The sequence below is a fragment of the Hippichthys cyanospilos genome, chromosome 8, assembly GCF_059441005.1.
Source record: "Hippichthys cyanospilos isolate Australia breed blue-spotted pipefish chromosome 8, RoL_Hcya_1.0, whole genome shotgun sequence".
Classification (NCBI taxonomy): Eukaryota; Metazoa; Chordata; class Actinopteri; order Syngnathiformes; family Syngnathidae; genus Hippichthys; species Hippichthys cyanospilos.
In genome coordinates, this window is record NC_142376.1 from 1880008 (window position 1) to 1894644 (window position 14637).

The following is a 14637-nucleotide window of genomic DNA, read 5'->3' on the forward strand; positions in this document are numbered from 1 at the left end:
TCAGTTTAAGCTCGCCAGGGGGCGTAACCGTTCCAGAATCTTTGAGGCGGAGCAGCCCCGGATCTTCAAGACAGGTGCTCCGGATCCCGATCCATCCCCGTAGAGAGGAAATCGTGACGATTTCCGCGTAGGAGGGGGCGAGAGAGGGAAGGAAGGAAAGAAGGAAGGAAGGAAGGGAGGAAGGAAGGAAGGAGGGAGGGAGCGAGCCTGTGATCGGAGCAGCACCAGCATCGCCGCAGACGGAGCGAGATGGCGGAGTGCGGCCGGAAGGCGCTGTCCCTCCTCGAGGCGGCCCGCTCCCGCTACGAGAGCCTGCAGATATCCGACGACGTGTTCGGCGAGTCCGGGGACGACAGCAGCGACAACCCGTTCTACAGCACCTCCGGAGATTCCGACTCGGACACCTATCGAGGAGAGGATGAGGAACACCAACACCACCACCACCATCACCACCACCATCACCATCATCATCATCCTCACCACTACCAGCAGCAGCATCAGCAGAGACGGGAGCGAGAGGGAGCGGGGGGAAGCAGCCCCGGTCCGCCCGGTGCTCTGTCCCGGAGCCAAGCCGAGGAGGAGGGCTGGACCGAGACCCTGCAGGATGTCACCGTGCCGCCCTATAAAGGATCTTACGGTGAGGCGTCACGAGGAAGGTCGCGTGTCGCGCTACCACCTTTTATGACGGCCCATTCAAGCATCGCGATGGCGACTCTCGCTCGTTTTAGATTACTTGTGTGTGTGTGTCAAGTGAGGTGTGTGTGTTGGGGGGGGGGGGGGGGCAGGATGACACTGCATCATTAATCGCTCTTTTGATGCTCCCCATGCATTGTCACATTGCATTAAATTGAAAAAATGAACGGCGTATGTACAGCGCTGCAAAATAGTGACGGGCGTTTTGATCATTTTGACATCTGTTGAAAAGCTACACCATTCGATGATGCACATTATTATTTTTCATCTTCATCTGATTCATGTTTTGTCATTGTGCGGGCACCACAGCGTGCAAGGTTCTCAAGCGTTCTATTTATTTGTTTTTCAGCCAAATACCCTCTGGCCTAGCCATAGGCAAACTACGGCCCGGGGGCCATATGTGTGTGGCCCTTTAAGTTTCTTAACCTGGTCTCCCGAACTTGAAGAAGTTATCAATCAGGAGGAGAGTGATGTTAAGAGCGTATTTCAATGTTAATATACTTTTAAAATAGTAACTAAAATTATATATATATATATATATATATATATATATATATATATATATATATATATATATATATATATATATATAGTACGACTCTCAAAGTGGTAAGTTAGTCTCCAGCAGGATATTCAAAGCTTCCCAGGATGCTTTGCATCCTGCTCATGTTTGCTTGTTGGAGATGCAGCAGGTGTGCGTTGTTTGTGCAGCATTGTGGCCTTATTTGCACAAACGACGCGGGCGAGGTCATCCGCCATTCACCACGGTCCATACTCGCCAAAAACTTCAAATGTGCGCCGAGCGTTCTTCAGAGTGACCTTTCTGCTTCCTGCGTTTTGTTTTTCGCCAGCTGACGGGCAGCGATGTGACAGGCCGGCGCCACGGCGTACATAAATCATCAGCCGCAGTCAGAAAGCCGCAAATCACTTTAAATGTCCATCTGGCTCCTGCTTGGCGGGCAAATGACACTTTGAAAGCATTTTTTCCCCTAATTACACAAGGTCAAATTTTTCTTATCTTTTTTGGGTGGTCGTGCGAGTGTGGAGGAGGGCCAAGATTCGAAAGTGAGGCAAGCGCTTAATGGCGGCGATGCGGGGGATTTAAAGCAGCCATGATTCATTTGCGCTTAAGAGATTACGGCTGGGCTCCCTTCGTATGTCGTCTGTTATGCAATGTTGGAAATCCACGCGGCCGCAAAGATGTCACAGAAAAGAAATCATACAGGAGTCGCAGAAAACAAAAGAATAGGGCTGGCCAATGACTTGGAATTAATCCGATTCATTTGTCAGTTTAAAAATCAGTCATCTGAAAACGAGCTACGTGGTGAAATTGACGTTTCGCATGAATTGTTTGCTCGATCTGTTTACAAACCTTACTAACTACTGTTAACTACTTCATTTTCCAGCACTCCTTTATCCTGGGCTTAACACTTGAAAAGAAATAAATGAATACATACCTAGGCTTGAATAAAAGATGCGGAAAAATACATCTTTCCTATTGAATAATTGAATTGTGACTGATTTAAGCGACTGTGGCTGAAAGAAAGTCATATTGAACATCCCTACCGGAAACTAAATTATATTTCAATTGAATTAATGGCAAGTTTTTAGCAAAAGAATCATTTTCAGCAAATTTTAGAAAGACTTTATAAAGCTTCCTGCTAAACTGCTATTAAAAATAGACAGTGGGGCTGAAAGCTTTGGCTAAGTTTTGTGTGGGGTTCAGGTATCCATGAGATTGTGGGAAAAGATCAAATGAACTTCATTCATACCTTTTGTTATGAATACTGGGTTCCCACAGGAACGAATTTGAGAATGTTTTGGCACTTTTTTGCGTTTTAATGTCAGAAAACAGCTGTTTTTGCCCACTTCGTTCACCCCGAGAAGATAAGCGGTCACGATAATGGCTGGACGGATGTTTGGTGGCCTGCGGTATTGAGTGATATCATAAAAGGGGCGTGGCAGCCCAACGTGAGAGGTGCGGCTTCAGTAAACAAGACGTTTCACTCATAGAAATGTCAATACCGTAAAACTCATATTTAAAGCGAAATTAAATCGTGTAATTAATTTAAAAATCGATAGTATTTAACTGAGGAAAATGTCAAATCTCATGATCTAGGTCCTTTCATTTACAATCGGAAGTACTTTCAGTTCATCGGCAGCCATGCAGTGGAGTTCTAAAGTGCTGCGTCTGAACGGTAGAGGAAAAATGACATATATTTGCTGAGCTCCGCATCAAATCATTTCATTATCTTCCTCCGCTTCTGCTGCTCTCGCCGGTGAGTCGCGTCCCGAGGAATGGTCCCTTTTGGCCCAGTCCTACTTCCGCCTTTCAAATCTAATGGAATGCAAAGGCACAAGAAGCCTTTTGCACGTTAATGGCGGTCTGCTGCTCGCCCACGTTTTACGTGGGACCGCCCCGCTTGCTTTCTTGACTCCGCGGACACTTGCTAGTTTGCCGCTGAAGGATAATCGATGATGTGCGCGTCAACGGAGATGCTGCTCGGCGCATCCTCAATACGGGGCCAGAAGGAATGCAGGAAGTGATGTCATTGGATGCTTGCCGTTAGGGTTTTTTCCGACGCTAAGCCACAACTTTTTTCTCATGATTCGAGCCCTGCGGCTTATAGTCCAGTGTGACCTATCTGCCGTTTTTTGGGGGGGTTTTTTACGAGCCACCGGGGGGCAATGTAAATGTGTGTATCTGCTCAAAGTGTCAATTTATGGAATAACTATGAAATAGAATTGAAAAGATGTGAATCAATGACTGTGATCAAAAAAGTTTTAAAAATATAGTAATACAAATACATAAAAAATGTAGAAATTGATTAAAATCTTGTACAAACATTTGTGACATCAAAATTTTAAATATATATATATATATATATATATATATATATATATATATATATATATATATATATATATATATATATATATATATATATATATATGTGATTATATCCACAAATTAAGAGCAATGTGTTATTATATTGTTTTGTTTTATTATTGAAAATATCCATCCATTTTTTATGAATATGTTGGTGCTAAGCAGACAAAAAAAGTTTCAAAAATTAATAAATGAAAACAGCAAAATAATTCCATATACCATCTTTTGCCTAAATATGTGATGTTATGACTTGCGGCCTGTCAGTGCGGCTTATAAAATAAGGTACTGACTACTACCTACTTTGACTTTTGCCTAGCGGTTAGCTCGACTCCTTCCTGTGCACCAAATCAACGGGTACTCGAAAAAAGTACTCAAGAACCCGTTTCACCCCAAATTTGGAGCGCTCCCAAATTCCCCTCAGCTGAATATTTAGAGTGACTAAATATTTCAAGCCTTTCATAAGCCGAGTTGTCATTCCAGCAAAGTGAGGCGACACCGAGCCGTCTGCAAGTGCAGAAGCGGCGCACTGTGACATGATGGCGGCTGTCATGTTGAATAAATCGCCGTCACGCCCTCGAGCTGCCGTGTCAGCGCGCTGCGTTAATGTCGGGCTTGTCGCCGAGACGTTACGCTTCAGAGTTCTCCGGGTTCCCGTTCACTTATTCAATTTCACTTTTTCAATATCAGTGCGATGCTTTGATAGTTAGATCAAAGGCATTTACATGAAAGGAAAAATGTTGAAAGAAGACACCAGGGAGCTGAATTTTCACCCAAATGGTGACAACATGTCAAATTTCAACATGGCAGGAGCACTTTGTTATCAAGCTACCAAGAGTGTGCAGTTTGTTGAATCCTTTGAGCATTACTTCAAAGGCCTTTCGCATTAAAGAAAAAGCATTGAAAGAAGACACCAGGGAGCTGAAATTTCATCCAGATGGCGACATGTCAAATTTCAAGTCATGGTCTCAGTTGGTGCGATCTCGACAGCAAGAGAGTCCAGGAACGTTGCCGCCTCCCCCTCCGAGATACATTTCTCACCCGTGTTTGGTTCCAGGTCCCGCTCAGAAGATGCCGGCAAGCGCCAGCGCCCTGGATTTCTTCCAGCTCTTCGTCCCGGACAACTGCATCCAAAACATGGTGACGCAGACCAACATGTACGCCAAGAAGTTCCAGGAGCGCTTCGGCTCCGACGAGGGCTGGCGCCCGGTCACGGCCCAGGAGATGAAGGCCTTCCTGGGCTTCGTCACGTCCACCGGCGTGCACCACTGCGAGTCGGTGCTGAGCATCTGGAGCTCGGGCTTCTTCGGCAACCGCAGCATCGCGCTCAAGATGAGCCAGGCGCGCTTCGAGAAGATCCTCAAGTACTTCCACATCGTGGCCTTCAGGCCCTCGCAGGGGAGCAACCAGGGCCTGTACAAGATCCAGCCCTTCCTGGACTCGCTGCAGCAGGCTTTCGGCTGCACCTTCAAGCCTTCGCAGACACAGGTGGGGGCGCGTCGCTCGAACCGACCTCGACGGGGATTACCGTAGCTCCCCGAATAGAGGATCCGCCCTTAACTCGTTCACTGCCAAAGACGAATTTTCACGTTTTTTTGTGTTTTTGTTTTTTTTTGATTGAAGGGACTGGGGAATGCTTGGTACCAGGTAATCGATTACTTTGGATAGTTAAGTGCTAGGGTGAGATAGATAAATTTAAGTGTTGGTGTAACTATTTAGGTCAGGGCTCAACTTTTTACTTAAAAATCAGGGCCCCTTTTGTTTCGTTTTGACTTAAAACTATTAAACAGTAAAAATCAATATAGCAAGTAGTTACAAATTGTCTATAGTATAGATTAGAATGCCTAAAGTTCATACATTTATAGTAATCAAGTACTTTTCTTGATTAGTTGATCGATTAGCATCGATCGACGCTTGAAAATTTAAAAAGGACTAAAAAAAAAACAAAAAAAAACAATATATAGCTGGAAGTGAATGTGCGGAGTCCTGACCCCAGGTGACAAGTTTAAAAAACTGGCCTAAAAGCCGCTGGGCTCAAATCATGAGAAAAAAGATGCGGTTTATAGTACGTAATTTCCGCTAGTATGTTTCCAGCAGCACAGTACTGCATCATTCTGAGAGCTGTTTCTCATTTTGTGTTGGAGCTCATTAAGTTAAGTAGCTGTACCTAATCTCATGGCCGGCTAATGTCATTTTGCGGTACCGAGCGCCATCCATCACTCGCGCGCAGGGAAATGTCAAAGCCACAAAGCAAGGACAAACCGCATGCAAATAACGTTGCGCTACCAAAAACGTTTTTTTTTTTTTTTTTTTTCTAAAGCGTTACATACTGATTATTACCCGCAAAGCAACACTGGCACTTTGGTTGGGATCAAAGCAAGCAGTTGCCACGGTAACAGCCACGACAGAGCCGTCAGGACAAACATGCAGGACAAGGAGGGATTGCGTAACGGTCCATGTTTAGACTTTCAAAATCCATCTTTTGGATGCAGAAGAATAAGTGAGGGTGAGAGCAGAAATCCTTCGCTTTCCAAAACATTTATGGCTTTGAAAGACAAAAGACAAATTTTGTCCAAAAGAAGACCTGGACAGCCCTGAAAGAAATGATATAACACAATTAGCAAATGGAGACACCCCCCCCCCCCTTTTTTTTAGATCTCAGTGTCAATTGTTGAAAACTCGGCTATGTGGACTTCGGATATGCATCGTTAGCGTTTGGTTGTTGGATCGGTACAAGCGTGATTTTTGCTTTGCAGGTTCTTCACGAGCCCCTAATAGACGAAGACCCGGTTTTCATCAGCACCTGCACAGAACGCGAGCAGCGCAAGAGGAAGAAGAGGAAGTTCAGCCTTTGGGTTCGCCAGTGCACCTCCACCGGATTCATCTGTCAGGTGTGCGGATACCACCTAATTTGAGTCCAAAATCTGCTTTCAATAGGATGTGAGATTTTGTTTTGATCTAGTCACATTTTAGTCGACTAATCGACTGAGCATTTTTGTCATATTTTAGTTAGGGCCCGTAGTTAGTGTCAACTATTGCCACCATCTAGTGGCCGACAGTGGAATTAGAGCAAGAATAAACTAGTCAGAACAAAATGGTTCTTTCAGTGTCAACGAGTGCCGCCATCTGGTGGTCGACAGGGGAATTTTATCAAGCATAAACGAGACAATAAAAGCTTTCCTTCATAGTGTCGACTAGTGCCATCATCTAGTGGTCAACTGTGGAATTACACTAAGAATAAACAAGTCAGAACAAAAATCTTTCTTTTAGATTTGAATAGCGCCACCATCTAGTGGTTGACAGAATATCTCTGAGCATAATCAAGCCAGAACAAAATATTTTATAGGTACAAGTCGGAACAAAATTGTTCTTTCAGTGTCAATTAGTGCCACCATCTAGTGGTTGAAAGTGGAATCACCACAAGAATGAACAAGTCTGAACAAATTCATTCTTTCGGGGTCAACTAGTGCTGCCATCTAATGGTCGATAATGGAATTACACCAAGAATAAACAAGTCAACAAATTCATTCTTTCGGGGTCAACTAGTGCTGCCATCTATTGGTTGAAAGTGGAATTACCTCAAGACTAAACAAGTCAGAATAAAGTGGTTCTTTCAGTGTAAACTACTATATTGGTCAGCAGTGGAATTCCGCCAAGACTAAGCAAGTCAGAAAAAAATTGTTCTTTGATAGTATCAACTAGTGCCACCATCTAATGGTCGACAGTGAAACTACACTAAAAATAAGTCAGAACAAAATCGGTTTCATTGTGCCGCCATCTAGTGGCTGACAGTGGGATTACACAGAGAATAAACAAGTCAGAACAAAATCGTTTTTAAAGCGTCGACCGGCGCTGCCGTCTAGTGGTCTACAGTGGAATTACACTAAAAATAAACTGACCAAAACAAAACGTAGCTTTCCAAAGAATTAGGCAATTATAACAGTACCGCAAATATGCGATGGGACGTCTTGCAAATCTCATCGCGTTAATTCAGCAAACACATTAAAATTCTGACTTCCGATTACCAGTCAGCCGATGCGCGCGCTCCGACTCGCGCTGCCGACCAGACGCTAAAATGAGTTAGTGGAGCGAATCGATCCGATTCCATTAGCGCCGGCCACTCAGCGGCGCGGCCGCAAGCGCGCCACACGTTGGCTAATCGGCCTAATGCGGCGCGAGTCTGCGCAGATCTCGGTGCATCTGAAAGAGGGCCAAGGCGCCGACGGGCTGGGCGCCCTCAAGAACAAGCCTCAGCTGCACAGTCTGGTGGCCAAGCAGCTGTGCCAGAACATCTCCGGCAAGAACACCATCGTCTTCACGGGACCGTCCATCACCAGTCTGGGACTCTTCGCCGAGTTCAGCAAGCAAGGTCGGCTTAATAAAAATGTGCCGTAGTTTCATCAAATCATTAAAAGTACTTATTATTCTACCACTTATTTTATGGATTAACCAAATACAATCTCATTTTGAATTCCTCGGTTACCGATTACTAAACAATTTCTTTTTACTTAGTAATGTTAAGCAGAAACAAAAATAGTATAGTGTACATTTTTGTTTGAAAACTTTGACTTTGACGTTGATTACTTAAACCTGAAATACTTTAATATCTTATTACCAAAATGAATCAATTAATAATTTTATGTACAAAACTACATATCGATTACTAGTTAATAAGTACTGATCATCAATTACATTGGTGCTACTTAATTAGCTAAAGCAATCGATGACTTAAGTAATTACCTGGGTACTACTGAATTACATAAGTAATTGATTCTTTTCATATCAGCCATTTTAACCCTTCGTTAGTCAAACGTTTTAAAAATATTATAAAAAGTATCTGGACATGAATGTAAATATAAAACAAAAGTTTTGAAAGATACGATGAATATTTTTTGGAGTTCTCCTGCAACTCAGTCAGGCTGGACAAATGAGATGAGCCCTTAAAAATAAAGGAAGGGTAAAAAAAACAGAAGCACGGCTCGGAAAAAGCAAGCCAAGCCCTTTTGCGTCTTGTGTCCCTGTGCAGACATTTACTGCTGCGGTCTGCTGAGCACCAGGAAGAGCGACTGCACGGGTCTGCCGCAAAGCATGCTGGTCTGCAGCTCCACGCCGGCGCAACGCGGCCAGTGGCGGGTGATGATGCAAGGCAACATGTCGCTCATCAGCTGGTACAACAAGGGACACTTCAGGTTCCTCACCAATGCCTACTCGCCCACTAAACAAGGTGCTAAAATGAAACTCATGTCATTACGATATCATTTTTTTGGCCCCTGATACTGATTCCGATACAGTCACTAATTGGATTTTTTTTTTTTTTTTTTAATAATAAAGAACGACACTTTTCACCCCTGAGGCACAATAGATTGGAAAGTGATTTGTTAGTACTCGCCGATACCGATACATTCATTTTAATGCAGTATCGGTACACATCACGATACCGATGTCAATATCGGAGCAGCGCTAGCTAAAATGTTAGCATGCAAAAAGAAAGCAACATATCAGCAACAGTAAGAAGCACCGCCTGCTTTTCGCGGAGAAGCGCCCTGTGGTCTGATGAGTCCATTACATGTGTTTTTGTCAGGTTTGATCATCAAGAGAAAAAGCGGCGAGGTTCCGTGTCCCCTCGCCGTGGAGGCCTTCGCGGCGCATCTCAGCTACATCTGCAAATACGACGACAAGTTCAGCAAGTACGCGCGCCCGAATGATGTTACCTCGCGCGGCCGTTTCGCTCATCCTTCATGTGCGGGAAATAATTCGGAATCAATATAGATATTTGACGCGACTCGTTTCCTGTCAGCTCTTGTAAAGGTAAACTTTGACGGCTCTAGGCGTCCGTGGCAGCGAATGTGGAGGACGGGACGCATTTGCGTGTCTAAACCCATAAAATACGCTCATTTGTGATGATGTCTCTTGGCTAAAATAAGGCCAGAATCATGTGGAAGAAAACGACCCAAAATGGTCAAAACATTGCATAAGGGGTCAAAGGGGTCATTGTGTTCAATGACAAAAAAAAATGAAGCTTCTAGTGAGTTGGCGTCCATGTTTTCAGGTACTTTATCTTCCACAAGCCCAACAAGACGTGGCAGCAGGTGTTCTGGCTCAGCATCAGCATCGCCATCAACAACGCCTACGTCCTCTACAAGATGTCGGACGCCTACGCCGCCAAGCGCTACAGCCGGGCGCAGTTCGGCGAGAGACTGGTCAAGGAGCTGCTGGACGTGGACGACGACTCGCCCGTCCCGTGAGGAGACCCGTCACACGCCGCCATCGCATACGCATTCACGCACACGCACGTCTCCGTGAAGCGGCGCCAAGTCCGTTTCGCTTTGTACTGGAAATAATGTCGCTAGCGCGGGGATCGCCAAGATTTGGAAAAACCGCAAGGTCGCGTGAGACGTTGCCGCCCTGTAATGCAAGCTTAAGAATTCCACGCCAAAATGTATTTATTTTCACTCCCAGCACTTTTTGGACACTCTACACCTTATTCAGAAAAATGAGGGCATCCTGGCAACCATTTTTTTTTCACTTCAAAAATTTCCACTCTACCCATAATCCGATTTTACAAATGACAAAAACAGACATTCAAGTGAATGAGTTTGAATCGACTAAATTCTTATCTCACTTCAAGTAAGAATTCTGAAAATAGGCAGAATTTTGACTTCAAGAGTTCCCAGAATTTAAGATCAGAATTTTTACTTTGATGTGAGAATTCTGTCTTTATTCTCAATTGTGACACTCCTCAGAATTCTGAGGTTGAGCTGAGAGGCAGAATCCTGACCTGAAAGTAAGAATTCTGACCTTTAAAAAGTGATGATTCTGAGCATTCAGAATTCTCACTTTGATGAGAATTCTCACCTGACAGACTCAGAATTCTGAAGTTGAACTGAAGGCAGAATCCTGACCTGAAAGTAAGAATTCTGACCTTTAAAAAGCGATGATTCTGAGCAGTCAGAATTCTCACTTTGATGAGAATTCTCACCTCAGTGCTCAGAATTCTGAAGTGGAGCTTAAAAGCAGAATTCTGACCTGAAAGCAATAATTCACACTTAAAGCGAATTCTCATTTGTGAGAATTGTGAAAATAGTCCAGAACTCCAATTCCAATCTGTACATACAACAAAAGTCATTGCAGCTCCGCTTACCTTTAGGCTTGCGCACGACGGCCAGGACGCGACACACTCGAGGGCGTCGTCGTCGTTTCCGCACGATAGCGTCGACGGCGTGGCCATTGCTTGAAAGCGGCTCCGCATCTTCAGCCGGCGTGGATGATCAGGTCGCGGGCTGGAGAACGTCTCGAACGAATGTTCACAAATCTCCAAAACGTTTTGCCCTTCGAAAGCTCACACTTCCAAATCCAACTGTGACTTATTCAAAGTTGAACAATGGAGTAAATATGGAAAACGACAATGAAAAATTGTGTACATATAGATGTATGAAATTAAGCTGTAATCGAGTCATCACCGTACTTTTCAGTGTCTTTCTATATTGTTTACAAATGGCATACATCACAGACTCAAGATTGTCATTTTTTAAATTATTAATCCAAAGCGATGTTGTTGTCACTTAAGCGTGTGTGAGCGCGCGCGTGTGTGTGAGAACTACTAAATGTCCCGTGCTCACTTTCAGTTCACTTCAGTGTTCCATAAAAGCCACGTGCACAAAATTGTGATGAAAGAAACACTATGTAACAACGTGTCTGTTGTTGAGGCCCCGCCCTCTGGTCACACGTAATACTCATAGGTGCGTTAGCATTAGCATTAGCACTAACAACATACTTCGCCACCGGATATTTAGCGTATTTCAAGATGCGTCATTTAGCGTGTGTATGTTGTCGTCTCAGAATTCCCATTTCATTCTCAGAATTGGTCAGAATTCTCCTTTTAAAATCAGAAGTCAGAATCTTCTCCTTAAATTCAAAATTTCACACTTCACGGAAATTGAGATCAGATCAGGTCAGAGAATAGCCAGAACTGAATTCTCAGAACTGTCATTTAAAGGTGAAAATTCTGAGAATAAAGTCAGAATTCTCACTCAATAATTCTGATGATAAAATATGAGAATTCTCACTTTAAAGTCAGAATTCCAACTTCAAATAAAGTCACAATTCTCATTTCAAATAATTCTGATAATAAAGTAAAATGAGAAAAAAATCTGAATTCTGACTTCAAAGGAATCTGAAGTTGAGATCAGATCAGAATTGGGGTATATAGCCTTTACTGACTTTTAACATGAGACTCCTGAGAGTAGTCAGAATTTTCATTTGAAGGTGAAGAATTATGAGAATAACGTGAAAATTCTCATTTTAAGCGACCCTTATAATAAAGTAAAACCACAATTCTGAAAATGAAGTCAGAATTTGGAGATAAAACGTGAGAAAACGTCTTCCTCTCAATTCTGACACTTCTCAGAATTTTCAAATTGAGATCGAAGTCTGAATGATGAGAACGGTGGACCAAAGGAAACTCGCTGGAGGGAGGAGGCGGAGTCCAAGCCAGCACGGCTAACTAACCACGAAGCCACTCCCGCGCCACCTCATTCATTACGGACTAACGCGCATTCATTACACTTGGTGGAATTTATTCATCTCGTAAGCAGGCGCTATGGGAAACAAGTAGACTTCCATGTTAGGACGTCGTAGAAGCCACGTAGAGGAAGGCGGAGGAACACATGGTTGAAAAACAACAACAACAAAAATTCTGATGAGCCCGCCAGAGCTTTGAGTGCGCGCGTGTGTGTGTGTGTGTGTGTGTGTGTGCATGTATTGTTGACACTGGGTTGAAATGTGTACAATAACTGGACCAAATAAATTTCTGAAACCTGTAACCGTGTGTCATTTTTCAAAATATGAACATACCAACTTTTTTTTCTCATGATTTGATCCCAGCTTATCTGCACTTTTGTTACTAGCCACGAGGCGGCGCTGGTAAAGCAAACGTTTGTGTCCAAGGTGTCAACTTTGAGAACTTGGAAACAGAACTGAAAAGATCTGAATCAATGGCTGTGCTCAAAAAAAAGTTTGAAAAATATAGTATTCTAAATATAAAAATAAAAGAATCTGATCTTGTACAGAATTTGTCACTCTTAAAAATAAATACATACCTTAAGTGAACTTACATGTTCAAAATGATGCCAAGATAAATATTGCACTTGAACGTGTAAAAGATGCCCAGATCGCTGGAAATGTAAAATAAAAACGTATAGCAACGACCTAAACAAAGCGTAAACAATCAGCCCCCCTCAAAAAATAAAAATACTTTATTGCTAAGTTACTACTGTAGTTAGTTCTGCTGGTCGTTTTACAAATGACCAGCAGATGGCGGCAAATCACAGTTTATATTATTAGTTACATTAGTTGTATACGCTGTAATGCGAGAATTCAGTGAGAATTCTCTGTAATGCGCCCCAACACATCAAGATGCTTAAAGGCACAATAGTTAAGCAAAGTAAACGAGTAAAATAATAATAAGAAACAAGATAAAGTAAGTAATTAGGTAAACAAAGTAAGGTAAATAAGTAAAATAAAGAAACAAAATAAAGTATGTCAAGCAAGTACGTAAGAAAACAGAAAGAAACTAAGTAAAAGAGAAAGACTGGAAGAAACAAAGACAAATTTCCCACGACAAGTTACGCCTTTTTAAATTCAAATACTATACAGCGTTGAACTTCTACTGCCACTTCTAATGACAGCGGTTATCTTGCATTTACATCAAATATTCTCGAAACTTTATCAAGGCGCATAAATCATTCAACTTTCTTCGCGCTGTCACGACTCCCAAACACGCTCACGTGAAAGACAACCGCTTCCTGTGTGCGCACCCACAAAAACAAGAATGTCAGGCCCACCGATGACTCCAGATGATCAGTAGGCGTGGATGCTCAAATAATGCAAGAGACTTAACCTTGAGTTGAATCCGCTACGGAAACATTTGCATGTCATCTTTTACAACTTTGTTTTTTTAAATGAACACTCGGGGCTATTATGCAACTTGATATAAATAATTCAAGTGGGAGTGTCCCAATACTTTTGCCTGCATGGTGTGCATTAAGACAAAAAAAAAAAAAAAAACCAAGACATTAGTCATGACAGGTCTCCTCTTTTCCAAAAGAATTCAGCCAGATCACCTATAAAGGCTGGCGGCAAAACTAACTGGGCGTTTCCTTTCTCCTTTTTTTTTTTTCCTTCCTATTTTTGTTCTTTTTTGAACGATATCATAAAAGGTTAGTCATTCGGCTCAATGAAAAGCGCGCCGGTGTTTTCATGAGACTTTCCCAACTTTACAACCGCCGTCTCCACCGTGTCTGGGGTTCTCCACCCAGCGCCGCCTACACCAGGTTAATGCGAGGTTAGCTCTCAAACTATATCAAATCTAAACCAGGAAAAAAAAAAAAAAACACTGTGTTATACTATATATGTATATATGTTATATATGAAATCTAAAATTATAATATAATGCAATAAATCGAATTAATTTAATTAATTTTTTAAAAATAATTTTTCATCACCAGGAAATATAATGTAATAAAATAAAATAATAGGGCTGGACGAAAAAAATCGAATTAATTCAATTAATTCGTTTTTTTTTAAGAAATTTTCAACACAAAAAATATAATATAACATAATATAATATAAAATAACATAATATAATACAATGTAACATAACATAACAAGGCTGGGCAATAAATTGAATGAATTCAATTGAGTTTTTTTTTAAATCAACCATTTGAAAATGAGCTAAATTATGAAAACAACAACAAGCAAGTTATGCAAAAGCTATGAATAGCTTTCTTGTAATATCAGTAATATAGTTTATTGGGTAAATTATATTTTTTCATTGGTTGAAAAACTTAAATAGCAAACGTAATTAAAAAAAGTATATAAAAACATATTAAAATATATGTAAAAATGTAACACGTCCCACCTAAAAAAAAAAACAGCCCTCCAAGTACTATGCCATGCGATAATCAGGTTAGCTTAATGCTAACGAACAGTGCAAAACGTCTTGGCTGAGCTAATGAAAGGCATCTACGAGATGACATCATGACAATTCAAGCAGCAGA

General features: G+C 42.1%; 1 protein-coding gene across 2 annotated transcripts; it reads left to right on the forward strand.

The window, feature by feature from the left end:
• The first annotated feature begins 38 nt into the window (after positions 1–38).
• Positions 39–12402, forward strand: pgbd5 (piggyBac transposable element derived 5). Of its 2 annotated transcripts, XM_088420970.1 has the most exons (8): positions 39–637; positions 4638–5068; positions 6337–6471; positions 7769–7949; positions 8607–8804; positions 9162–9267; positions 9630–9821; positions 10728–12402. In XM_088420970.1, exons 1-8 carry the CDS (start codon positions 250–252, stop codon positions 10813–10815), a joined length of 1719 nt encoding a protein of 572 aa, XP_088277096.1. In that variant the 5' UTR covers positions 39–249; the 3' UTR covers positions 10816–12402. The 2 variants fall into 2 exon arrangements, with proteins under 2 accessions (XP_088277096.1, XP_088277097.1); XM_088420971.1 differs by having other exon boundaries at positions 40–637; positions 9630–12402.
• Positions 12403–14637: the final 2235 nt, after the last annotated feature.

Bases quoted from the DNA above. Each gene is read 5' to 3' on its own strand.
- pgbd5 (XM_088420970.1), top strand. From the start codon at position 250: ATGGCGGAGTGCGGCCGGAAGGCGCTGTCCCTCCTCGAGGCGGCCCGC. The intron at 7,950-8,606 runs GTCGGCTTAATA...GTCCCTGTGCAG, and splicing joins CGCCGAGTTCAGCAAGCAAG to ACATTTACTGCTGCGGTCTG. The intron at 9,268-9,629 runs GTACGCGCGCCC...CCATGTTTTCAG, and splicing joins TACGACGACAAGTTCAGCAA to GTACTTTATCTTCCACAAGC.